At 53.1% G+C, this 26,339-nt stretch overlaps 8 protein-coding genes across 8 annotated transcripts; 2 read left to right on the forward strand and 6 right to left on the reverse strand.

The window, feature by feature from the left end:
- Window positions 1–1,161: 1,161 nt before the first annotated feature.
- Window positions 1,162–2,245, forward strand: J4E92_006320 (uncharacterized protein; the record flags this gene model as incomplete). Its single annotated transcript, XM_051497690.1, has 2 exons — window positions 1,162–1,403; window positions 1,510–2,245. The coding sequence occupies 2 exons, from the start codon at window positions 1,162–1,164 to the stop codon at window positions 2,243–2,245; spliced, it is 978 nt and encodes a 325-aa protein (XP_051352337.1).
- A 5,165-nt stretch (window positions 2,246–7,410) lies between these two features.
- On the reverse strand, window positions 7,411–9,659 carry J4E92_006321 (uncharacterized protein; the record flags this gene model as incomplete). The annotated part of the gene is made up of 4 exons (XM_051497691.1): window positions 7,411–7,812; window positions 7,989–8,267; window positions 8,319–9,538; window positions 9,587–9,659. The coding sequence occupies 4 exons, from the start codon at window positions 9,657–9,659 to the stop codon at window positions 7,411–7,413; spliced, it is 1,974 nt and encodes a 657-aa protein (XP_051352338.1).
- A 627-nt stretch (window positions 9,660–10,286) lies between these two features.
- Window positions 10,287–11,369, reverse strand: J4E92_006322 (uncharacterized protein; the record flags this gene model as incomplete). The annotated part of the gene is made up of 4 exons (XM_051497692.1): window positions 10,287–10,537; window positions 10,586–10,702; window positions 10,753–11,202; window positions 11,252–11,369. 4 exons carry the CDS (start codon window positions 11,367–11,369, stop codon window positions 10,287–10,289), a joined length of 936 nt encoding a protein of 311 aa, XP_051352339.1.
- Window positions 11,370–12,111: 742 nt separating this feature from the next.
- On the reverse strand, window positions 12,112–12,954 carry J4E92_006323 (uncharacterized protein; the record flags this gene model as incomplete). Its single annotated transcript, XM_051497693.1, has 2 exons — window positions 12,112–12,459; window positions 12,523–12,954. 2 exons carry the CDS (start codon window positions 12,952–12,954, stop codon window positions 12,112–12,114), a joined length of 780 nt encoding a protein of 259 aa, XP_051352340.1.
- A 648-nt stretch (window positions 12,955–13,602) lies between these two features.
- On the reverse strand, window positions 13,603–17,228 carry J4E92_006324 (uncharacterized protein; the record flags this gene model as incomplete). Its single annotated transcript, XM_051497694.1, has 5 exons — window positions 13,603–14,472; window positions 14,524–15,741; window positions 15,794–16,943; window positions 17,002–17,096; window positions 17,148–17,228. The coding sequence occupies 5 exons, from the start codon at window positions 17,226–17,228 to the stop codon at window positions 13,603–13,605; spliced, it is 3,414 nt and encodes a 1,137-aa protein (XP_051352341.1).
- Window positions 17,229–19,885: 2,657 nt separating this feature from the next.
- On the reverse strand, window positions 19,886–21,862 carry J4E92_006325 (uncharacterized protein; the record flags this gene model as incomplete). The annotated part of the gene is made up of 2 exons (XM_051497695.1): window positions 19,886–20,692; window positions 20,747–21,862. The coding sequence occupies 2 exons, from the start codon at window positions 21,860–21,862 to the stop codon at window positions 19,886–19,888; spliced, it is 1,923 nt and encodes a 640-aa protein (XP_051352342.1).
- An 813-nt stretch (window positions 21,863–22,675) lies between these two features.
- On the forward strand, window positions 22,676–23,122 carry J4E92_006326 (uncharacterized protein; the record flags this gene model as incomplete). Its single annotated transcript, XM_051497696.1, has 1 exon — window positions 22,676–23,122. One exon carries the CDS (start codon window positions 22,676–22,678, stop codon window positions 23,120–23,122), a length of 447 nt encoding a protein of 148 aa, XP_051352343.1.
- A 474-nt stretch (window positions 23,123–23,596) lies between these two features.
- On the reverse strand, window positions 23,597–24,792 carry J4E92_006327 (uncharacterized protein; the record flags this gene model as incomplete). The annotated part of the gene is made up of 3 exons (XM_051497697.1): window positions 23,597–23,666; window positions 23,751–24,398; window positions 24,446–24,792. The coding sequence occupies 3 exons, from the start codon at window positions 24,790–24,792 to the stop codon at window positions 23,597–23,599; spliced, it is 1,065 nt and encodes a 354-aa protein (XP_051352344.1).
- Window positions 24,793–26,339: the final 1,547 nt, after the last annotated feature.

The following is a 26,339-nucleotide window of genomic DNA, read 5'->3' on the forward strand; positions in this document are numbered from 1 at the left end:
CTTGAGTCCGAAGGCAGAAGCATCGTTCCTTGCTTGGTGCATGGTGACCTTTGGGATGGCAATACGTCCGTTGATGCCGCCACAGATCGGCCCGTAATTTTCGACGCATGCTCTTCATATGCCCATCATGAATGTAAGCTCTTCTATAGTGTCTTATCCAACCCTGCCTTTGCTGATCCAGACTGCGACACCAGATGAGTTGGCACCATGGCGACCTACCCGCCACAAAATCGGAAAACCTTATGTGACCGAGTACCTGAAGCACTACCCAATGTCAGAGCCGGCCAAAGACTTTGATGACCGGAATGCACTTTACTGCATGTATGTATCCAGGCATGTTAAACGCGTCTCGAAGCCTGGCTAAACTTCTCACAGACGGTTCAATCTTTGCTCGTCGGCGCTCTATCCGGGCAACCTTCGCTTCCGTAATATGTAGGGCAAATGCATGAAATGCTTGCAAGATCCGTTCGCTAATATTGACAGCGTCAAGGAGGAGATGAGGGCTCTTGTGGACAAGGTCGTTGGATAGATGGGAGCTGATGATGCGGAGGATGATTCGTGCGGCTCGACTGACCCAAGGGGCTCCTGCGTGGCGGGTGGTCAGTGCACAAAGGGCCGAATCTCGCGTGGGCGATCTGATGAGAACACCAGCTTCATGGCTTCCACAGTATGAGCCACGTCCAGTCATGTCACAATGCTCTTCGTCATCGCGTCTCTCGTATATTTGGAAAACGACCCTATCATGAGACTTTGCATTCCATTTGACATATCTATGTAACGTGCAATCCGATCACACAGCGCAACGACTGGCAACACCCCCAGGGCCGTTCGGAAGGGGCTTCTCGAGGTCTTACGGCAGAGCTGCGAACGTCAGCAGACATCTGCGGACGATGATGCAACGGCCTCGATGCAATAACACGGCGGAACATCTCTGGTTGATTTCGATGCAGCATGCAGCCTATGATGCCCACCCGCGCATCGAAGCTGTTGGCGATGCTGCCTGGACACCGCGCCGCATAGGCACTCCGGCCACCAAGCTTGGGAAATGACGGCACAGATCTCTCAATGCTGCTAAAAGAGGACAGTGAGCTCACTCAGCTCACATTGGTGCCCGTATTTTCTTCGCGCTACCTGTTTAGACTTCTATCGTTATTCACAGTCATGACCCTATCCTTCTATTTGTTCATGGTATGCGCTTTGACCTGCTGGTCACAATACTCCTCAGCCTACCACGCAACATCAGCAGACACTCTCACCGTCGGTTTTGCACTCACGGTCGATCATGCCACTGCTACAATTCGCCACAACAGCACGTTCTTCGAGGACCTGGCCAAAGTCGAAGCTTCGGAAGAATACATCAAGTTGATGCAAAAGTTCTCGTTATGGTCCTCCCAGCATCCTAGGTGTGTTCTCTTGTCGGATTACATGCTCAAGGCAAAAAGCTGATTCTCCCCCAAGCCCACCATATGCATCACTCGGTGACTTATGGAACGATATCCCTCGTCAAAGAGAACGAGACGCACGCAAGCAAAAAGGACTTCCTGCTTCCAATGACGTGGCTGTAATTGCGACACTGGTCAAAGCCATCAAAGACGTTGCTGAAGCATCTGTGGGCGCTTCTGTTTCTGCTCTAGTGAGCTTCCCCGCTCTGCCTGGCCTATACCAGGAGGATATAGTCGATGCCGCCTATTGCGTTGGTCTTGCAGGATTGGCAAAAGGCCTCGCGCGTCATCCTCACGAACTCATCGCTGCATATGCAGGTCACGGATACGACCTGTGCAAGAGCTACAACCCCGTGAAACGATGCGTGCCGGACGACGGAGAGAGATTCACAACCCGTACTGTGCTGCTAGCTGAATACACGGAAACCGCACTGCTGTTGCACTTGGAGGGTCTGAACGGAGCAGTGGAACTGTCATGGCCGAACATGTACCTTGAAATGCAATTCGACCTAGGTAGCTCTCGGACGCCGGACGAGCAAGACGTTCGTAACAGTGTGCTACATTTCCTGTACCATCACTACAACGAGCGGTTAGGGAGAGGACCACCGAACATGACCGTCATCTTGATGGGTGATCCCGGGAGCGTCGGCGACGGCAAGGTGCAACGAGCAATGAAGATTGTGCTTGAAGCACTTGGAGCGCATGCTGAAGTTCTGGCTGAGAAGTCAGCCTATGTCACAGCAAGGGGAGCAGCGGAGATGGCGTGGCGAGCGCTGGATCATGAAGAAAGAATGGAATTGTGACGTTCATGTACTGCGACGACCTGTCATGAACGAGCCATTCCCGATCTCGAAGTCAAAACAGCATCAATCTATTTGGGTCATCCTAAGCAAGGACTATTGCAAACTATAGATATTGTGATGTTTGTACCGAGTACATCTAGAAAGATATAGTTGTCGAACAAATTCCAGAGTTGAGTATTGACCGCAAGTTTAGTACCGAAGCGCTATACAGTCAACTCCAGATCGCGCCAATACACTACGCATTTTGCGCAGCTCCGATGGAAAACAGGTGCAGAAACACTGCACAGCCTGAAGCAAGCCAGTCCCGCTCTTGCACTGAAACATCGGGGGCGAAGCACGCTCACCGATAGAACTGTGCCACATGGGCACATTATCGTTGCCTGAAGACCTTCTCAAATGCTGTGATACCTCCCAACTCACGGAAGCGCAGCAGACACCATCATGGCGAAGATGATTTCCGTTATCCTCGCATTCGCTCCGTCGCCCTTGCTAGTCGCATGCACTCAGACCATCATATCCCTGGACCAGACAACATCCAACCGGCCCACGGTCGGCTTCGCCCTAACCGTAGATCACGTCATCGCATCTGTTCGTTGGAACAATGTCTCAACGGAAGATTTGGTAGAGCTGAAAGCGTCCGAAGAGTACATCGAACTCATGCGGCATTTCTCACACCCATCGTCTCAACACTCAAGGTATGGCTCCCATCGCAAGTAGCCTAGTAGCAATCTGAGCGACTACTAAGACCGGTAACAGCCCTCCATACCACAGTCTCAAGGACATATTCGATGACTGGCCCCGCCAAGCAAAACGATCCATGCGAAAAAAACTCGGCCTCCCAGCATCGAGCGAAGTGGGCATCATAGCCAAGGTCCTGAAGCCCGTTATTGAAGTAGCTGAAACGTATGCTGGCTCCGCGTTGTCAGCCTTGATCAGCTTTCCAGCATTACCAGGTCTTTACCAAGAAGACATCGCGGATGCGGCGAGCTATCTCGGCCTCGCGAAGTTGGGCCCCTGGCTAGAGGCATCTCATCCGCACGAAGACGTCGCCGCATACGCAGGAAACGGTCTGGGTCTCTGTAAAGATTACCACAACGAAGAGAAATGTCGCGAAGAGGGGAGGAACCTCACATCTCGCCATACGCTACTGGTCGAACACACCGAGTCGGCGCTTCTTCTACACCACAACATCCTTCGGGAATCGATCGAGATATCGGACCCGTATATGGATCTTGCAACCTCATTTGACTTAGGTAGTGGTGGTGAGCCTGACGAACTGGACATACAAGATTTCGTCCTAAGTTTCTTGTATCACCAGTATTACTACCCGACGCCTCATCCTCCCGACTCAATTACTGTGATGATGACGGGTAGTCCCGAAAGTCTGAGCGATGGGAAAGCTCGGAGGGTGATAAAGCGCGTTATCGTGGCACTCGGCGCGAAAGCTGAGTTGTTAGAAGAGAACCCTAGCTTCAAAGCTGCAAGAGGCGCAGCTGAGCTGGCATGGCGAGCGTTGAAGTTCAGTGAAGGGATGCAATCGTGAGATTAGATACCGCTGAAAGAGCCGCTGCAGGCCTTCTTACGACGTTGCTCTCACCTGGATTCGGGTAGACTTCAATGAACTGTGCAATCGTTGACACACATACTCAAACATTTCGTTATTCTACACAGTCTCTGGAATTTGAAATGGTGAAAGATCAAGATCAGTCGGTTCACCTAGAATCAATTGACTCATCAACTTCCCCGTGCCTGGTCCAAGGGTCAAGCCCCAAGACCCATGCCCCCAGCACAAAAACACATTGCCAGGCCTTCCATCTGCCTGAAGGCCATTATGATGCGAGAGTTTGTCAGACTCAACCCTAGCCATCATCGGGCGCCCCGAGCGCGTAACAGGTCGAAATGCCCGCCCAAGCGCAACGACCTCTAGCTCCCTGAACGCATCCGGATCGCCAGCATTGTGAACGCGAAGAAAAAGGGAAGCGCGACCTGTGAGCTCCGCAATCCTTGCAGCATCTGGTAGACCTCTCGAGCCTAACGGAGGTAGCGTGCCCTTGTGATCTTTTGCTCCGCAAACCCAGATTGTGCCGTCGTTGCGACCTGCGAACTCCAACTTCTCTCCTACGATGTCATTCAGGCCCACGAAAGCCACCGACTTCTTCGCAACAGGATTCTGGTTTCGGAGGATGATCCAATCGCCTGCCTCTGTGGCTGAGTTGATCTGGATTGAAGACGTGGGAAAGAGCGTTTTGTAGACCACTGGGGTCCATGGGCCTCCAGCTAGAACGAAGTTGTCGCATGGAATTCTGACCGAGGATGAGTCTTCTCGAATAACGGTTACTGCAGTGGCTCGGTTTCCTTCGTCCAGCTCGACGGCAGTGACTCTTGTAGATGTCTCAATGCCAACATCCATGTCAATACATGCTCTTTCAAGCCATCTGCCGAGGCCGACTGGGTTGCTGCAACGAACTTAATCAGCATGAGAAGGTGATGCATGTACAACATGCTTACACCATTGCGTTCTCTGGCCCCAGGAACTCGGTGTCCACCCCCCACGCATCGCTCGTTCGAAGCCAATCCGGCAAACGCTCTTGATCATCCCCATCACCCTTGGTCAAACCGAAAATGGAATCGAAGCGGAGTCCAGCAGTATCACACAGGTCGTTTCTCTCTGCCAAATCACGCCAGGCTGCGAAGCTGTACTTCCCAAATTCGTCCATGATCTCGTCGTTGAATTTGTGATGAATGCATCCTGTGCAGGTCCCGGATGTCTCTCCGAATGCGCTCGCTGATGCTTCTATGACGATGATGGTGCTGCTGCTCGAGAGACCGGTTCGACGATTTGCGTGTGCGAGGTGATAGGCAGTCCACAGACCAATAGATCCCGCGCCTACAATGACGGTGGTCTTGTTCTCCGCGGACATATTGTCAGCCTCGCTGGAGGTGAACAAGGGTATTGAGACGATGCTCGATCTTTCAGGAATGTGTCCGCCGGTGGGGTCAAGGGCGGGGTCGATGAGCTCTGCTGGCCCCTGGCTCTTGTAATCAGTGCACGTGGGCTGGCAATGGGTAGCTTGGAGAACTAAGCGATGGGAAAGCTGAGAGGGCGAGCATTGGAAACGAATGAGAAGATAGAGGTCTGAACGTGCAGTATGGATGGGTAAAGTAGTCGTTTGTTCGATAGCTCCAAAGGGGGTACCCTCAGCAAATCCGCGTCGCCGGATCATGATTATAATCAAACGCCTTCAGCAGCGCCACCAGATGCAGCGCCGCACCCCCCACAGCACAAAGATGAAAGATTTGATGTGAGCAACCCCAGATATCGAAAAGTCCCGGGCGAAATCTCTCCGGAAAGCGGATCTGTGAAGAAGCGTTAGCAACAATGCAACCTGAGAATCCACCTTCTCTTTCATACTCACCGCATAGATAAAAGCCCCCGTAATATAAAACAAGCCCTCAAAAATCATCAACCGCCACCCCATCTGCCTATCCGCCTGCTCCTTCCCAAACGCCTGAGCCGCATGCGTCATCGGCACCGCACCCGACCAGCCAATCGCACAAAACAGCGTCGCCCTCGCCCACCTCCATTTCGGCGTGCGGAACCGCGGTATCGAACAAAGCGTTGCCGCACCCGTAACAATCGAAGTAATCCCAGCCGAATACAACACCCAGTATTGTTTCTGGCAGTAAAACCCATAGTACGTCCCCGAGTACACCGTGCCTACGATCAGCACGAAGATGCCGTAAAGGTCTAGTTGCAACCACGTATGATACACTTTACTGCTGTGATTCCCAAACATGTGGAACGTAGCACTAACGCCGAAACACACGACCGCACTTCCCACGAACACACCAAAAGCCAGTAGGTCGTTTATATCAGCAGTCTCGTAACGGCTGCTAATATTGCTGTAGGCGTAGATGGCGTAGAAGAGGATGAAGACAGCGCCGATGAGATGCGTGTAAATATTTCCAGTCTGATTGTGCAGATACGACAAGCTCTTCAGGCATTCGCGGTAAGAATTGGTGGTGCAACGATAATGGTTCTTGAGGTACTCGTTGTCGCGTTGCCAAGGGTGGACTTCTTGGAAGGTGTAGAGTGTGCGGCTTGGCGGGGGCGCGGAGGCAGAGCGTTTGGTTGGGGTGTTTGTTGTGAGGGGGGTTAGGTAGGTTGTTGACATTTTGGCGACGGGCTGAGGTGCTGAGGCTGTTGTTGGAGGGTTTCTTCTTCCTGGAGTCCACCGAGTTGATTCAAGGAGATAAAGAGAAAGGAGACAAGAAAGGCGTAAATGAGGAACCGTCGACGAGGGCGATGCGCATCCTTGTACTCGTATGTCCACCTCTTGCGTCTGCTCGCAATTAAAGCAAAGACCTCAGTCAACACCTGTCGTTCGGTCAAATCAAAATAATCCCACAAAGTCGCTATGTATCGTGTGAAGTTCCCCAAACAAGAAACAGCGAGCTCCCACGGTACTTAAAGGGACAACCTGTGGCTCGGGCCCATCCAGACCCCCCTTGACAGGTACATAAGCCTTGTGGCAGTGCAACCGCACCGGGCGGAACGGCATAATGAACCACCAAGCGTCCCCTCAAAGGAGCAGGAGAGAACCTGGAACCGGGAAAGCGGGTACCTACGTAGCAGATAACACATGTGTGTGGGCTAGATCAAAAGGGGGTACACGTGGGGAGATGCCGAGGCGCGTTTGATTGGTGGAGCCACGCGTCCCTGTCAGCACCGACAATGGGCACAAGCCAGCAACTTCATTTCAGAAGAGAACAAGCAAATGATAATTTCTCAACAGCGTGTAGTAAGGCGATTTCAAGAACATTGAGGAATGAGTATATTCGTGCATAAAGGTAGACATGACATTTTGTTGTAAAGGAGGGGTATATAACCAGAGTATAGTATCGCATCGCATCGCCTAGTGTCGTATATCGTATATCGTATCGTATCGCGTAACATTCCGTAATATGTACTCGAGCAAGAAGAAGAGGAGCAGGAGAGCGACGTTGCACTCTCAATCAGAGTGCCAGTCACTCGCCTGGCTCTCTCCAAACTCGCTCCTATAGCGCCTACACAACCAGAAAGTCAACACACCAGCACTCGAACAAGAGAAACAGCGGAAACATAAAGGAGCACTGGTGACAGCGAGACACAAAGCAAATCGCACTTACTCATCCCTTCCGCCCCCGTTTTCGCTGCTCTCGCCCTGCATGCCCAGTTTGCTTGCGTCCAGCTTCGCTAGACCGCTCTCGCCGAGTGTGTCTCCGCCCCAGCCTTCCTTCTTGCCCTCGATGAGCATCTTCATCATATCCTTTAGTTCGCTGACTTCTTTCCTCAGCTGCCTGACTTCCAACACCGCAGTGTCGAACTCGACATTGGGACGCGAAGCCTGAACCTTCTTATCCCAGCCGTCGGCTTCAAAGTCACAGCCATCAAGGACTTGTTCCCACTCCATGGTTGTGTCTTCGTCGTCCTCGCCGCGGCGGCGGTTGTCTCGGACGACCCAGGCTTCTTGTTGTTCGAACATGGCGGTGATGACGAGGAGGGGTGAATAGATTACTGCCATGACCTGTTTGGTGTCAGCTTTCTGTGCAACTAGGTCGTTCTGAATATGGATTGTGAAAGAATGCTGTAATCAGTACTAGGTGATAATTGTCTCATAGCCGAAGCTCTGAAGTAGCAAATACATAGAAATCATCATATAAACAGCAGAAAAGAGTGCTTGTGCGAGGGGCAAGGACGTACCATATCGTTGAGCTTGTCGTAGCGCTTCTCATCCATCCACCACTCGAATGGAAGAATCAAGAAGAACATCTCGATGAGATTAAATGGAGCGATGAAGACGTTCTCGTCGGGAGCGCGAACGAACTGCATCGTCTTCTGCGAGAAGAGAGCCATGTACTCGTCGATAGCGTTCTGTGTGATGTCTTCGTAGGCCGAATTGTAGAGAGCGATGAGGACGTTGAGCAGGATGACCATGACGACGAAGGTAAAGATGTAGTAAAGAATGATACCGAAGGGAGGCTATTACTTGTTAGCTCGTGCCTGAGTTCAATCCCATATGATGCGACCTACCGAGAAGTTGTCGAAGCCTTCAAACTCAGGCGATTGCATAACAGCGTTCAACATGGCTTGGAACACGAAGACAGTGTCGTTAGCAAGCTGATCGTCCGCGATATCCAGACCGATGAAGGCCTGGAAGAAACCAATCATGACAACAAGGAGTAGCATGAAGAAGATGAGCGACTCGCGCATCATAACCTTGAGTACAACGAGCATCGCGCCGAAGAAGCGGAAGGTATCAAGGTACAGCAGCAGACGCATCCAGAACATAGGCGCAGTGAAAGCGAGGAAGTCGTAGCTCATCTTGTTCAGGTACTCGCGTCGAGTGTCCTTCTCGTCACTGATGGGGTGCCCAAGAGCTACCATGCGCAAGACGAAGCTGACGGTGAGAAGCGAATACAGAGTGCTGTTGAACATGTTCCAGAAGGAGATGTAGAAGCGTCCGACCTTCCAGAACTTGTTCGCCTCGTCGCAGATGAAGCCCAGAGTGAAGAGGTACAGCAGACCTTCGACGACATCCAGGTCACCAGAGGGATTGATGGTGTTGATAGCACCGGTGTAGAGACCCAAGAAGATGATGGACACGGCAATCTGCACCCAGTTCTGGTACTTGGGGACGCGCATGCGATCGGGGTCGAGATGGGCCCAGTAGCTGGTGTTGGTCTTGTTCTCGTATGTGACGAAGCGACTGGGGTCCTCGTCGTCCTGGACTACCCAGCCGCGCCACAAGTAGTTGATGCACTTTTGGTAGCCGGACGATCCGATGACCGTTACGGCGTGGAGGTCGACGGCCTTCTCGACGGCATTGGCGGGTGTGGTTGGCTCTCCGTCGATGAGTGTCGAGTAGCGCTTGAGCAGTACCTCCTCGAACAGATATGTGGTATCCTCTTCGGCCTCAATCAGGCGCTTGGCCATGATCTCTGCCGCCACGGCGCGGACTTCGTGGAGGTCGGCATCCCAGAGCTCTGCGGTAGCTTGCTTCTTAAACCACTTCTTCACCTGCAGCAGGCAGAAGACTACGCAGGCATTGTGTTCAGGAGCTCCTGCTTGCTTGGCCGTCTCAAGCACCTTGTCGGTGATGATGCTGCTATGCGCCTTGGTGATCTGCTCTTCTTCGAGCTCGCACGGTACGACTTGCTCGATCTGGTGCTTCAATCGCAGAGCTACAATGGTAACATCTTTGGGATCGATAGGCGGAGGAGGAAGGTGTTCGCGACGCGACGTGGGAAGGACTGCGAGGTGTTAGTACTGGGATTGATAGGGACGATAAGAAGACATACGCGCGCTCATCTCATCCTGCACTCTGTGTCGCCTATCGCCATCCCCGCTGAATAGCTCGTTCCACCGCACCATGATTGCGGTGTGGTTGGGAAGGTGCTATGTCTCGTGCAGGTCAGTCAAGCTTCACGAGAGCTATGTCGAGCTCTGGAAGTGCCCAGCAGCGAAGTACCGAGGTAGCGTCAGGCTTGGAAAAGCAAAACTGCGCAACACAACAAGATGCACACTCAGCAAAGGACCTGAGCAGAGAAGAAGCTGCGGTGACAGCGCGACAACAAAGCAGCAGGACCCACGATAGACCGGGTTCTCGAGGCTAGTGTTGGCTAAAACCTGGCTGACAACGCTGGGCGCGCTCCACCAGTCCAGCCAGCGTCATCCCGCTCCACCCTGCGAATGGCCCAAGCTCTCTCTTGCTACCGAATTAATCCCAAGCCGTTGCATGCGAGACCACAATTGAGACATGAAACTTGAGTGCATATTCATTGTTGATTTGCTGCTAAATCCGCTTGTTCTAACACTCCCTCTATGCGCAAACGCATATATGCATGTGGCTGAAGACAAGGTGCTGTACATGTCGAGACGCCTTTGCATGCATGCTCGTGAACCACCATATCGACGCCTCAAACGCCCATGCCCACTTTTTGCAGATACCCTTGGTCTTCATTATCATCGTTGCTCGTATGCAAATATTCTCCCAGTCGCTTAATCGGCCTCAGCAACACCGCCCTCATCGCTCGTGCTCTCGTCCTCGTCACCGCTGACTTCCTGGTTCTCACGCTCACGCTTCTCCATGAGCGCGGCCAGCTCGGCATCGTCGTTCTCGGTGACGGCCTTGGGTGCCATCTTGACCTGGCAGTCGCCTCCGGCCTTTGAAATGTTCTCCTTGATGTCGACGATGGCTTGTTCGAGGCATGCGATACCGGCGCTCTTGTCGAGACATTGCGAGGTGAGGACTGCAGGAGTTAGTTGAGAATGGGGATGTATGCAGCGCGATCACGTACCGTAAAGAGGTGGCGATACGAGCTTGACCTTGACCTGGTTCTCGGGGGTGTTCTTGGCCTCGGCGCATCGCAGGGCGGTCTTGACAGCGTCGATACCCTCGTATCCGAAGCATGTGACTATGGACGTTAGCAAAGACGTCTACATGACTTATGCTCCTCCAACATACCCTCAATGTCTGACCGGACCTTGGTCGGCTGCGGTGTCAGCCTCTTGCCAATGTAGCTCTGCAACTCCTCCTTGACAACGTCGTTGGGGAATGTGACATCGTTCCAGACCTCGGGGTTCGTAATGCTGAGCTTGAAGGCATCGATCGAGTGTCCGTACTTCTTGTTCAGCGGCCAGCCGATGGTCTGGTAGATCTCCTCGATAGGTGTTTGGGTCTTCTCGGCGACGTGGCGCATGATGCTGTGCACCATCTTTGACTTGTTGTATCGCTCCTCGCACTTTACAATGTCCTCAGGCGACACTCGGCGCTTCGACAGATCAATGTAACCCTTGTCCTTGTCTACACGGAGTACGACGACGACTTCGTTGCGGCCAACTCGGATGAGCTTCTGGATGGATCGGATACGTCTTCGCGAGAGTTCGGAAAGCAGAATCATGCCGTCGATGTTGTCTAAATGGTTAGCCTTGCTGCCCATGCCTTTGCTACATCCTCAACCCACCATATTCCAGCAGCTTGACGTATGCGCCCATCTCGGCGATCTGCTTCACGTTGACCATGACGAAGCTCTCCACCTCCGGGTACTTCTCCTCGTAGAATCGGCAATTCGTTAGAGACATGGTGAATATGTGCTCCTGCTCTTCTCCTGTGTGGTGTTGGGTAACGTCGCTCGACTGTCGCGAGGTGGGGTCGCTTTTAGGATTGTTCTTTCCTTTTGGGGTGGAGTTTCCAGAGGTCAGATGTAGTGGTGAGCGAGAAGAAGTTCTTGCTGCGCAGAGTGGATAAGCGTCGGTATGCTGGGCTTGGACCGAGTGGAAGCGTGAAAGTAGTTTGGCTCGAAGTGACTCAAAGATTTGCCCACTCACTGTGTGAGATCGCCCGCCGCCGTGGGGCAGCGCACGCCATTCCACTTTCGGCAACGCGCCATCCCTGTTCCGCCTGCCGCGACCGACCTCACCACATTCACACATCCACGATTGCAGCGCGAAAATGTCTTTCGTCAATGCTCTGCCTTACTGAGAGAGAATTTTGATCACGGTGAGAAGACATGTAGAATGAAAAGAAACAGGAAGTACAATACAGAATATACAACCAGGTTCAAAGAAAGTCGTGGAGTCGGGAATCATGCAAAGGCGTCAGCGCCAGTGCATTGCAATCTTGCTGGAACGTAAGAGAACGCTATAAGCAAGACAAGTCACATAAACAGGCAAGATTTGGGTCATGAATTTCATTACCGAGAAACACGTAATTCCCCGTCATCTAAATTCCAAAGACGGAACATGTACATCAATCATTCATCATCAATCCCACCGATTTCCAGTCCGAAAACTCCAAACCCCAATCAGTGAAACGATCAAACGCTTAGGCGCCAAAGAGAGCCATCAAGACACCACCAGCCAGAAGGGCAGCGCCCACATTGCTAGCATCAGCGGCGTCAGTGAAAGGAGGAAGGACGGGCTTCGACATGGAAGCGCTAGGACGACCAGTTCCAGTCGCGGTCGCAGTCATCGTGGTGTTGAAGGTGGGGAATGAGTGCGAGGGCGTGGAGAAGCCGGAGGGCACGTGGCGGGAGTGCTCAGAGGGCTTGACCGGCGTTCCAGTGATGATGGACACACTGAAGTCGGGGGTAGCAGCGCTGGATGAAGGCGAGACGACGGTCTCGGTCACCTCCTTGGTTGACGTGAGGCTCTTGGTCAGAGTGGGAGGAGGCTGGTTTCATATGTCAGTGGACTGAATCGGTGATGGGAGGATCAAGAGAGATGGGGGACTCACAGTGGCAAAGCTCGGGGGCGTCTTGCAGCCAGTGATGGTCGTGGTGTGAGTACCGCCATGGGTGACAGTGTGGACGTCGCTAATGCAGGACTCAGACGGGAGAGGCTTCTCGGTCATAGAGGACAACGACGAAGGAATAGACGTCTGGATAGTCATGTCCTTGGTAGAAGAAGACTCGGTCAGCGTCTTAACTCCGGTACCGCTAACAACAGGAGGCGCAGTGACTGTGACAGTGCTAGGAGGACCAGACGCGGTAACAGTCAGAGTGTTGCAGTGAGTGCTAGACGAAGTCGGGACCGGGTCGACGAAGGTAACTGAAGTCACGAGCTGGACGGACGTGACAACAGAGCCGACATTCGAAGAGAAGTCGGTGCTCGAGAGAGCGACGTTGAAGAGCGCGGTGGCCGCGAGAAAGTTCTTGAAGATAGCCATTGCAATGTTTGGTAGTCGTTGTTAGGTGTAAGTGAGTGTGGGTAAGAAGTTCGAAGGGATTGCTTGGGAAGCTTCGAAAGGGCGGTGGAGTAGAGATTGAGTTGCTTTAAACGAGTGTAGAGTAGAAGCGATGGGTTAAGAGAAGGTGAGGGCGGGGTATCGCTCTATTTATCTACGGAGGCGGGCGTTTGTTTGTGCGGGGAGTGGGCCGAGCGTGTTTTGATAGCGCCAAGGCTGCAGTGCGGGTGAGGCGATTAGGCAGAGGCAACGCATCCGCTGTCCTTGAGTGTGAATGTGAAAGCGTTCGCGTGGGGACTTACCCATCGCGTTGGCGTAGCGACACCGCGCGACCGGGTGGTGGCGTCAGTGTAAGTGAGGTAGTGCAAATAAAAAATGAAGAACCGCCATATGTCAGAAGAGTGTGGCAACATGGGTACTTCGGACACTTCGATAGTATTACATTACGAGCACCTATGTATATAGCTCAAACGCTGTGGTCAATTGTCAACAGCAAGCATGCAGTGATGTACATGCCCAGACCGCCCACCGCCGTGCTGAGTCCTAAACGCTGAAGACTCAGTACGCCTGCCGAGAGCAATAATCCATATACAATGCAAGCCTTCATAAGCACCCTAGACCATCCTCCTCTTATGTATTAGTATTACTCCGACAAACTTTCCCATTCGCCATCCCATTCTCACCACTCTCCTCGAGTCTGAAGTCCGCATTGTCGCCCTGGATTCGCTCAATCTCGTTCTGTATTGCAAGTACCCAATGATCTCGCTCTGCACGCGATCGCGCCCTAAAGACCACGCTACGGCCTTTACTTCCAAGCTTAGCTACCCTCTTAAGCTTTGTGCGCTTACCCTCTTTGCGGACTTGTTCCCCGCCGCCTGCACCCTCCTCTGCGCGGAACCAGCTCTTTGCTTTGCCATGCCAGATAACAAACGTGGTCATGACGTCCTCGTCTGTTGATGTCCAGCCGTCTTCGAGGTAGATTCGTGGGAGGGCGTGGTGTCCTGGTTTGTTCGCATCGAAAGTTTGATTCTGATAGAGAAGGTCATTCTCTGTAAGGAGACCAGAGTAGACGTAGCAGTCCTTGAGATCGAGATTCGCGATGCGCTCGTGGTGGATGTGCGCCAGTTGTTTGCCAACCCTACTTCGCAAGACATCGCGGAAGATGAGCAGTGTGCCGGCAGTCAGCAGAACACTACATCGTGTGAAGGGCGCATGGATGCGCGGTTTGCGATACAACATTCCACTCATATGAACGCTGCGACAACAAGCGATACCACATATGTTGTAGAGCTCTGGTGAAGCAAACGATTGAGTCACCTCCCATTTCCTCGCGAATTGCCCGACGTGTGCTTCTGCCTCCTCGTCAATCTTAAGGGCGCTGAGGTTGCGACTACGTGTGGCTTTATAGAGGGCAATATCTGATGCGGTACGGTGTTTCCAGTACTTGGCGAGAGCGCGTAGGTGTTGTATCCACTCTTTCCGATGAGCTTTATCTGCGGCCTGGATATCATGTCAGTCAAGAGCAAAGATGTATGCCAAAGAGTTACGCACCTGTAGACGAATGATGAGGCCATTCTTCATTACCAACTCGAGAGTACGATCGATGTCGAGGTCCTTCGTAGCTCCGTCGTTACGCATAGAGTCGTCGACCTCGTCGTCAAAGTCCACATCCGAGCCTTCCTCCAGGTCTTCGTCAGCGGGACTCGCGCCCAACTGGGCTTTGCGGACTTTGACAACATCTGCCAAGCTGATGTAGCCGTCGCAGTTGAGCAGATTCTGCTCTTTGCGGGCGGCCTCATCTGCTGCATCTTCGTCATGCAGACGCCTGGCTTCCGTCGTACCTGAGTGGCCCTCCATCAGCCACTCAATCTGCCCATCTTGAAGGCCATACGGGTTGACAGCCCAGCTCTCTGGCACCGCGTCTTTGACCGCTTGCGCTGTCGGCACATTGGCATTTCCAGACGCAGGTAGCCTCGGAGGCGGAGGTGGGGTGACTTTTGTGGGTCGTGAAAAGACGAGATACTGATCGTGGCTGGCAAAGTAGAGCTGCTTGTGGTACATGAGGCCTAGTCGCTTTGCCCGTCCTCGTTGCCCTGTCAGTCGGATGAGGAAACCTTCGACGGGAACCGGTTCAGTCAAGGTCTTGTGCTTCTTCCTTGTCACTGCAGTTGTAGGATAGTGTGTCTTGGGCCTCAATTCCAGTTCGTGCGACTTCAGCATAGCTATCGTGCCGTACATCTTGCGCTCGTTCGCGCCATGTATCCACTCAAGTCGATCATAGCGCTTCCAGGCGAGACCTATGCGCTGGTCCTTGATCCACGATTCCAGCACGTCAGCCCACTCCGGTGCATCTTGCAGTTGATCTAAGCAGCGCCTGACCAGATCTTGAGCAACCGCCTGTTCCTCTTGCATAGTCCTCAGCAGAGCCTCCTCGGTGTTCTCTGCATCTTGAACTTTGTTTTGCGATGCCTCTAACTTCTCGAATGGGTTGGCGATCCGTATGCTCAAGCTCATGTCTGGTATGCTGATCTGAAGCTCGGAAGCACGCTGCCAGCCAAGGACGTTTCGGAGAAAGGTATACCACTCTACTGCATTGGATGCGGTCCGAGCTTGCATGATGAAGATTAGGGTCTCGCGTGAACCTGGAGACGATACCACCATTGACTTGTCTAACGATGAGTAGAGATTGACTTTGCAGGTCTTCTTCCCCAGCGGAACTTCGTATGCAGCTTTCTTGCCTGCTCCTGCATTCTCAATCTCCGGGATGACCTGGGAACGAAGTCAGTAGCTTGACGCATATAAAAGCAATGGAGAAACGTACCCGAGTCTGGTAGAGCTGCAGCAAGAATTCTGCGTCATTGGTATGGCTGTGGCGACAGACGACCATGTACTCCCGCCATTTATCTTTGACGCGGGAGACGACCCTTTGGTTGACGTTTTCATCAAAGTCTTCGGGAACTTCTGCGGCGGCATCCACTCGCACAAGCATGCGTTCCATCTTGACGACAAGGCCATCCTTGATCTTCTGCCGTCTTATCTTGGTGCCAGCTCGCTGAACAGTCATTTGCGCCTTCTTCGCCTTGAGCTGGATCGTGGCACGCCGGGAGTCCTCCGGGATGTCAAACTTCACAAGGTTCCGAAGGTTCGACTTCTTGCGCGTCAAATCTCCCGTGGCAGGGTCCGTATCTTGGGGCAGTTCCGCGGAAGAGGACATCATGCCTGATCTTCTCCTGACCCTTGCCATTATACCCTTCGCAGGCGGTTTCGAATCGACATCAGCGGAGGCCGGTGCCTTGTTCATGTCAGCCTTACGCAGCAAAGACGATGTGGAGTTTGCATCTACAGAGGCTGCTCCGGTAGCTGATGCAGGACTCCCAAGGCTCTCTACATTCGACAGTGGGCGTTTGCCTAATGACTTTGATCCTGCCTGCCCTTGGCTTGAAGGAACTTGTAAGCCACTTGCCTGTGCTTGTTGTTGGTATTGCTCCTGCAGCGGCCTTTCGTCCGATCTTTGTTCGTCATCGTCATCGTCATCGTCATCATCTTCGTCTGCGGGTATCGAGGATGCGGTGATATACGTCTTGTCCGTACTCGATCGGCGGACTGTCCGTTCGTTGGTGGGAACGCGTTCGATGTCGTCGTCTTCCGGCTCCGAGGGCGCGTCTACGAACTCGTCGTTTTCTTCATCGTCCACTACATCGCTCTTGTGGTCTGAAGCGCGCGGCACTTGTAGGGCGGGTGGAGTCGCTGCAGTCGCATCCGCTGCGCCATTGGCTCCGCTAGCCTCGAGCTCTTGCGCTCCTTCCTCATCTTCTGCTTGAAGTTCTTCGGGCTGGGGGAAGCTGTGCTGGAAGAGGGCAGAGGAGCTGGGGCCTTCGAGGCCGCTCAGTCGTCGTTGGCGCGCCTCACGCGGGTCTGAGGAGAAGGTCGCCGTACGCGTCGAGTAGTTGATTCGTAGATGGTGCTTGTACCTAGGCGCACGATGTCAGTACATGTCGCATAGGCCGTTCCTGCAGCGATATCTCATACCAATCGGAGCGGTGCTTGGTCAGCCATGCCGTGGGGATAGGACCGATGAAGTAGCGTCTCGTCGTGAGATGCAGATGCTCGGGCGTGGCATGTTCCTACTCCTCTTAGCTTGCGACATGCGTGCGGTAGTCTGCAGCCATGCATACCAGTCGCTGGGCAGTGTACGAGTCGGGGGGCAGATTAGTAACGTCAGGCTGGTGCCATGAGCGGCGCTGCTGGTCGGGCATTGGACCTCTCCTATCTCGTTCTGGCCGCGGAGGTGCGCTCCTTCAAGTCACAGTCGGGTGGGAGTGAATACATAAACCACTAAACAGCATACATTAAGTTAAGAAGCTAGTAAGAGGCGCGACTACTTTGCATAAGGAGAGGCAGCCACGAGCGCGTGGCGGGCGTGCGACTAGGAAAGCAGGCGCGGGCGAGGGCCGAATTGGCGACGGCATCCTAGCCCTCGTCATCGTTGAGGTGCCCAGCCCGAACCCCTGTGCAGATCATTATCACAGATCTTCTCGTCGCTAGACCAACGACAATATTCGCAGACATGCGATAATCATTCCAGCATTTCAGACAGGCTTCAAATGAGCCGGCGGGGTATCTAGGCGTAAGCTGTTCTCCACGTTTCCGACACGCTTTAGCGTCTCCTCCAAGACAATCCGCGATTCGACGACATCTCAGAAAAAGCAACCTACCCTCTTCTGACTTGACCCATTTTACGGCAGATGATCTCTATGCATTTATTCGTACACCAAGCAGCTATTGTTTTTGTCAATCCACGTGTGTCCAGTCTTACCTACCAGGTTCCGGTCCCACAACACAGTTGTTTGGTTCCGATTCATCCAAGCGAAGAGACCACCAACTCGCCAAAACGTGCAGTTTCAGATCCCAACCTACCCATTCCGGCAATTCTTTCGCAAAACTGTTGATTCCGGTCTCGGGTGATCTGCTAAGTGGCGTTGCCTGCTACGAGGGTCTTCCTGGTCAGCACGATCTTGACAACTTGGTGGCACAGGCGTATTCGCATGCATAGTGCGAAAAGGTCAATCCGTGACTCGCTGACTGTGAGGCTGTAGGTTTACAAGAACGATTTCATGTCGTCGCACGTATCCATTTACAACTCTATCTTCTCTTTCTTTTTCTCCGCTTCTAGCAGCGTTCGCCATGCGATCTCAGCCGCGCCCCTCGCTGCCACATATTCAGGGTCAGAATACAGCATCTTGGCCCGCGTTCCAAATAAGCTGAATGCATCTGCGATTGCCATCCGAATCTCTTCACAACCAACGCTATCTCGGCTTCCCGTCATTATGACATTGATTTCTTTGGGAAAGACCCAGGGCCTCTTCGTGTAACCAATGTACACTTTACGCAGATACTCTAGAACGAAATCGCGTACTTGCTCCTCCGTTGCCGAGCTTCTGCTGCCAAGATCAAAACTTGTTCGAATATCATCATCATCGTAGTTCGCGATATCGTGAGCGCGATCCAGCGGTCGACCATCGAGTAAGATAGCATCCTCAGTATATTCCACAATGACTGTGTGGCACCCAGGAAATCCGGCTGATGTTTGACATTCGGAACCGCTCTCAGAGAGGCCCATTCCATGGCCGGCATACGCAGCGATGAGCTCGTGTAATTGTAGCCCGGAATCGGTCGCCAGCATACGCAAACCTGCGTGCTCCGCGGCATCCTTGATATCTTCCTGGTATAAAGCGAGTAGCGCAGGGAAGCTCTGTATCGCCGATATGGGAGATCCAAGTTCACTTTCTGCCATCCTCACCGTTGCCTTTAGCATCTTGGCTAATACTGCTACGTCGCCAGAGGCGGCCAGACCGAGCTTCTTTCGTGCGCTTCGCCAGGCTCTTCGTGGAGCGTCGTTCCACAAGTCTTCCATGCTGCCGTAAGGTTCGCTGTAATTTACATGGTCAGTAATTGTATACATAAGTACAATGATCCCGCAACTCACGTTAGATGCACCGAAGAAGGCAAAGAGAGGCGTCGCATCATCTTCACATACGCCTTCGATGCCTCCACTCGGCCCAGGTTTTCGAAAGTCCCGTCCGGCCACCGAACTACCGCTGTCGCCTGGTTTGCAGTGAGCGAAATACCAACTACTGGCGACATCGACGTGGGCTTTTCCCGGAGCTCAACTGCGACGGCCTGGGCGTAGGAGATAGCAAGCCGGATTGCTACTATACCTGCGATGACAGACAGGACTTTGAACATGTTGCTTGACTGTTCAAAAACACGATACTTTGGTGGATAGGTGCGTAAGTGCATACTATTTCGAAAGTTGGTGAGTAGTCGCGATGTCAAGTGGCACAGTAATGGCTGCTGCCTACATCCCGCTGAGCGCGGGGTACGTCTGTTCCATTTTACACCCTGCTGACTTTACTTGAAACCTTCTATCGCTCTCCGGGCCCGACATCATACTACGTTTTCGCGGAAAGTCATCATAACATCGATTTTGCTCCCATCATGTGACTACGTCATCTTCATCCCACCCTCATCCGCCAATAAAAGTATCGCCCCTACCGATCTCTTGGACGATACGATCCACCACGATTATCTCCCCATCCACCACGCTGCGTTCCACTCCTTTGATCTGTCTGCCTTGGCGACTCATATTCCCTCCTACCATACACTGAGCGAGGCGCATATGCGGAAGAAGGTGATGGCGTGCCCCAAGCCCGGTCAAGGTACATAGGCTCAGGCGTTCCACGAGACTGTCTACCAAACGCTTGCGTCGATGAACCTGCAACATGGTGACCAAGTGGCCCACCATTCGGTGGCTGCGAAGCAGATATTCTCCTCGGTGCAGGAGCAAGAGTACGCAGTGCTTCCGCCGTGAGGCTCGTTCGGGGAACGCAATGTGGCTTTTCCGCGCTACCCTCTACTTGAACAACGGTTCGGGCTTCTGCATCATCGCTTGTAGTTGCTGCGCTTCCACATTCTGTACCTGTTCTTCTGATTCCGCGTTCTCGGCTACTCTCGCAGCCCACTTAGCTTCCAACATCTCTTTCCCCTCAGCGCTCACCCGCTCAGTCATCCGGTTCTCGGCTTTCTCGATACCCAGTTTGAGCGCCTCGCCCATGGCCCTGTGTAGAGCGAGGAAAGGGGTTGTGAGGACGTGACGGAGCTGGAGTTGGTAGTCGAGTTTGACTTCGTGGTTGTCTAGGTTCATGTGCAGTCGCGACCTCTTCTGCGCGGTATCCCCTGGTTCTGTAGAAGTAGGTCTAGCTGGCTCGTAGTACACCTTCCGCTCCTCATACCTCCCCTTCTCTTTCCACTCTTTGAGCGCATTGCAATCTAGATTCTGCGGTCCATACCGCTTGAGCGGTATGCGAAGCGCGCGAATCAAAGCTTGGGTATGCAGGACGTTCAACTCTAGCCTCGGTGTGAAAGAGTCCCGGACATGGAGATACCAGCTCAGGCACTCTGTCAGGCCACGCGCATCAAGACCAGACGGTAGATGGTTCAGACCACCCAAGAGATCACCAAACGTCGGCATGACGTAGCCGCTGCGTCTGTCCGCGATGTATCTACCTGGCTTCAGGTGGTCGGTATGTAAGTTTGCATCATGATTTCCGTTAATAGTGTCGGTCTTGAAGCTCTCGATGATCTTCTCGACGGAGTCGCGTTGGAACTGGTTCATGACTGCGGCTGTGATGTCCGTTGTTGGGGGGCCACGGAAGAATGCCTGTGCATTGTCAGATATCAATCATCTCATGGCACTAGAAAGACGACGGCTTACCTGCATACCAACGATATCCGCACCGCGATAGTCGTTGTTCGCTAGTCGGACCATCATGCTTTTCCACCGGACGTGGTGGGGGTAGTAGGCCATGACTTCTTTGGCGGATAGAGGTACTCCAGGGGGTAGCAGAGCGTCTACGGGAACTGCGTCGTTGTACCATGTATAATGCACTCCGAGGTCCTTTCCTACGAACCCGGTCTTTTGTAGAACGCCGCGGACTGCCCGCATGTTGAAGTCCTTCGTTTCGTCTACCCACGGACGCTGGAAGGGCGGATATGTGTGTACGGATTCGCCCGAATGCGACATGTGCGGTGTGTAGAGTGAGACCGCGGTGCGAGCTGTGGCGGGGGTATGAGGATCGAAGGGTATGCTGAAGTTCGCAGGTGTGTCTGGTATTTGTTGGAGATGCATAGGGCCTGGTGTTGATACAGCCGGAAGCGCATCCTCTATGATGAGCCTGCCTGAGAAGCGCAACCTGACGGTCAAGCTATAGGTCCGGTAGTCTGGCTCTGCGCCCTCTACATCGTCATGGCTGATCCGTTGGCGCCTTGCTACTGACATCCATACGTTCTTCTTTGCAGCCTTTGACTTTGACTTCCTCTTGAATGCTCGGATCTTTACGGTGGCTTTCGGGATATCCGAGAGGGCTCTCTTCTTTGCGCTTTTTGGAGTTGCCGACACCGGGGCGCTTACATCGACCGCTTTGATGTCGCCATAGCTCTGCCCACTGCCACTCCGACTCCTGCTCTTTCCCGGATCGGCGACCTGATAGTCGTAGTCCATGTCGTCCCACGCCGACCGATCGTTGGGCGCGGTTTCGTTATCATCGTGTTGGAAAACACCGGTCGCATAACGCCAGTCGCGGCTTTTGGGAACCCAGGTAGAATGTTTCTGCGGACGGGATTGGCGCGCGAGGATATCTTCTTCTTTCATGGTCGTGATAGCGAAGTAGGTCGCGAACTTTTCCGTTACTGTCGGGCTATCGTGACGCTGGGTCGACGTTCGTGGAACGAGGAAGAGTTGGGTGAGTTGAGAGAAAAGATTCTGGAGATCGCGTCGTGAATGGCACATGACGCACTGGTAAACACGGGTCCATATTCGCGTATCAGGCATTTTGGCAAGTGAAGGTGGAAAAGACGCGTGAATGTCGTCCAGTGGCCGCCTACATACCCTTGGACATATACTGCCCATCGCCATAGAGTGAAAGGAAGCCATAACGATGCACAGGCAGTCTCTGGCAAATGCCAGAACTCAGATCCCAATACGCATGACAATACATATTATTGTTGGCGCTCCGCAGAGCGACCACTGACCCTACCTCGAACTCCGACAAATCTTCGCTAAGAACTGATAGATTGAAAGGTTATCTGTTTCTGCTTCTTCAAATTTTTGAACGAGAAAGAAATACGTGGACATAGGAAACCGCGAGATGTGAACAGATGACCGAACAGACCAAGAACGAGATGTGGCCAGGTAGACTTGAAATGTAAGTCATCGACGAATATTGTCATTTTACAAAACAGGCCAAGCAATCTCGTTGATTGGGCTATCGTCATCGCAGGCCACCGTATAGCATACTCCCGGGCTCGCGCTTCCGGAGTCCTCTAGGGCTTTTCATGTGAGCTTTGCTTGCCGAGACATCAGTCCAGGCTGTGCGCTGGAACTTCATGACACCAATCGCAAAGGTATCGGCATCCCATCAAAGGATAAATGCGAGAACAGGTATGATTAATGAACATTATGAGCTGATATTGTCTTCGATGAAGCGGACCCGCGCGAAAGCAAGCGCTTCCGCAACACGGGCCAATCAAAGCGCCCCTACGTCATTATCCTGCAATATCCGAGGTCCATCATCAGCACCATAACACCGCGTCCAGCAGCGCGTTGCTACCATCAGACTATCAAACCTCTCTACCAAAAGCCATCATGAGCACAAAATCCATCCCAACGCTAACCCTCGATGGCGCGCGCATCGCCCTCGCCGCCGCCGAGCAGCGCTCCAAAGAAATCAACGTACCAATGAACATCGCCATCATGGACAACGCATGCCATCTCCTAGCATTCGCCCGCATGGAAGGCGCAAAACTCACATCCATCAACATCGCCATCGACAAGGCTTTCACAGCTGCAGGTCATCGCGCGCCTACCTCTGTTTACAAAGACAATGTGTATCCTGGTGGGCCGGCGTATGGCATCAATCACAGCAATGGAGGCAGGTTTATGACGATTGCCGGTGGTGTCCCGATTGTGAAGGATGGGGTTGTTGTTGGGGCGGTGGGGTGTAGTACGGGGTTGCCGAGTCAGGATGAGGATGTTGCGAAGAGGGGGGTTGAGGCTGTGCAGAAGAGTTTTGGGGTGAAGGCGAAGCTGTGAGTTGGGTCAGAGAGGACGGATGAAGAGAAAGATATGAACGATGCAGCTGAGTCGTTGTGTCCTTGCAACAGACGACCGAATTTACGTCTTTGAACGCGATACTCATTTGCATCTAGTGTCATCCAAATTCCCATTGTATTTCGGCAAGCTATGAGTTCCTCCTCCCACTAATTCTGACATATACGATCGCAACACTTCTCTACCTGCGATGAACCGGAGGCTTCAGACTCATCACACCGAAACCATTCGCATTCGCATCCCTAGGATGGTTTCTGACACTGCGAATAGTACTCGTCGACCTTGAAGCAAACCAGGCCCTGGTTACAAGTCGTCGAGCCCTGCCACGTCTGCCCACCGCACTGGTCATAGAGCTGTACCGGACCCGTAGCCACTGGTGAGGCAGGCCTAGTTGTTGTCGTGCGCCGGGTGCGAGTGAACGGCGGTGCTGGTTGAGCAGGCGGAGTGGATGTAGGTCTAGCAGTTGTCTGAGTTCGCGTGCTGGTGGATCTCTGAGATGAGACCGGTGGCTGACATTGCGAGTAATCTACAATAGGTCAGTAAGAGATTCGGGATGGCACGCATGACATGATCGAAGCAGCGCGACTCACATTCATCGACTCTCACGCACACCGAGTCCTTGCATGTCCTGGGACCAGTCCAACCATTCCCGCCGCATTGGTCATACGGTAGGCCGATGGTAGGTGCGGCACTAGCAGAGGTTGTAGTCGTTGGAGTTGTTCTTGTGTTAGCTGGGTCCGCGAGGCAATAGTACGAATTCTCGTCGACGTAGGTACAGACGGTGCCTCCTACGCATCGGGTGGGACCTTTGTAAGACTTGCCACCACATTGACCTCCCGGTTGTACAGTACCAGAAGATATGGGGGCGGATGTTGTAGGCGTCGGCGAAGGAGTATTCTGCCCCGGGATTGGGTCATCGTTGCGGCGGCAGCCAGACACGCCAGACAAAGCTTCAGGGCACTTCACCTTCTCCCAGTTGACCGAAGGATTGTCAGCTCCTCGAAACCAGTCGAACCGCCAGTAACAGCCAGCTTGCAGCGCAGAAGGGAGGGCGTCGCAGTCGTCGCGATGCGCTACGCCACCATAGTCTTGACCCCAGACATCCGCGCCGCCATATTGCTTCGTGCATCCTTGGGTAGAACCTTCACCACCACCAGGGATGGCAATGTTGAACTGATCCTCTCCTAGATCAGACCCGGTGTTCGTGACTTGGACGACCATCTTCTTTCCGTTGACTGGCCCGGAAGTAAACGTCAGACTAGAGTCGGTCAGTCACTGCTCGTTCATTAAATTGAAGGAACATACGAGTAGCAAGAGCAACACCACGCGGATTCGTTCGAAGCTGCAAGATTGACTGCGGCGAAGCCATACGCCAAGTCGTTACTCGCAGCCCATGGGCTGAGATCAGAGCATGCATATGAGCCACCGCCACTTTCGCAGCCGTCGCGCCTGTTGTAGTTGTCGAGGAGATTGTCGCTCGCGTCGCAGGTCAGGACCGGCTTATCGACAAGAGCTTTGCCGGGCCAAGAGCAGGAGTTCTTGCAGCAGGACCATTGGCGTGTGGTTGATCCCGTGCCTTGGACGGCACTTCCAGCGCTGTAGGCAAGGGCGAAGAAGCTCGACGTGACAGCGAAGAGAATAGAGATACGCATCTTGGAGTTTGGGGTACGAAACTGTGAAGGAGCAAGACTGTATGCAAAAGCCTGACAGAGACTATGAGACTGAGTTTATGACTGATGAAGTGTGAAGCTTATATATACGCGGAGTCGCCTATGCCTTCCGGTCTGACTTTCTCTACAAGTCCGTACGCCATGGCATCTACCACGTCCCTGCTTCCGGAATCTGCACGATCTGGCAGGAGAACTTAACAGATCTCTGATATTCCTAGGTACTTGATTGCCCACACGGGAAGCATGTTAGTGCTCATCTACTGACGATGTTCTTCCGTTGTCTGTTGAGAAGCGCTGAGGCGCTGCTATTCATAGAAGCTGTCAGTATGGCTTGCTGGGGCAGACGGCTATATGATCTAGCGACAGTCGGCAGATGCATCCACGCCACTTCAAGATCTTCGAGCTCTGCTGTTCGATGTAGCCTGCTTCCGCGCATGCTCAGGATAGACCTGTGGTGTAGTCGCTCCTCGCCCCCTTGTTACCCGCCTGGAAGAACGCTGTTGATGATCATTCTAACCCCATCCGTGCGGACACGATTGATTACTCTCGTTTCTGGACCGCGAAAGCACGGGCTTTCTTCCGTACAAGGCAGCTCTTCTTCCGATACCCATAGAGCCGGTAAGCCACGAACCAGATTTCAACTTCGATCTTGATTGAACTTCGTCTTCCGTAGGACCCATGTGTTGTACCAGATTGAAGACCGAGATTTTTGTTGGGACCTCTGTTTCCTGAATTGTAGGTGTGGCAATCGCGAATGTTGCCTTCTTCAGAAATCTGTGGCTTTTGAGGTACGGCACAGATGTGGGTACATAGTGCCGCGAGAGTAGATCACTATGGCGCACTCGTCCAGGGGCCTGGGGCAAAATCCAAGTTTACTATACTGTCATGGGCCCAGCGAACCATGTCTGTGAGAAAAAGCACCTTCCTCAGCACGGGCACGAACAGCGAGATCTCCTTGCGCGTCGATCTGCCTACGACCGATCGACTGGTAGTCCGTTCAGGGTGTCCTGGTAAAATCCGAGCTCGCTTTCACGTGCGACTGCAGGCGGCTCTATATAACCGGCGATTCATCTATCTGGTCAGATGATCAAAACCGCATACACGTCAGTCACCGAGCGAGGGCAACTTTTACGATTCGGCCCGTGAAGAAGTCGCAGAATTTCGGAATGTTTGAGAGAAACAGAAGCATCGTGACTTGGGCCAAGGTTGGCTCACGAGGTGTCGACAGGCATGTGTCTTGTAAGGACAGGCGTCCAAGGCCCCTAAGCGGGGGTAACGCCGTTGTGCTGCCGGCGCTAGGGTCGTAGCGGACCGCAAGAAGGCCCAACCTTAGTGCCACTCCTGACATGCACAATGCGCTTCCTATACCTTCAAGAATTCAGATAAGAAAATCCTACACGAACAACCGGTGAAGCCATGGATTTGGCATCAATCAATCGGCTGATGCTCGCACATCTCTGATCCTTTCGGCGCTACCCGCGCTTCGAATTCTCCGACTTCAGGCATTCGTGGCAGGTTGTGGGGAACGT

The sequence above is a fragment of the Alternaria infectoria genome (assembly GCF_024043175.1).
Source record: "Alternaria infectoria strain BMP 0036 chromosome Unknown scaffold_9, whole genome shotgun sequence".
NCBI classification, from domain to species: Eukaryota; Fungi; Ascomycota; class Dothideomycetes; order Pleosporales; family Pleosporaceae; genus Alternaria; species Alternaria infectoria.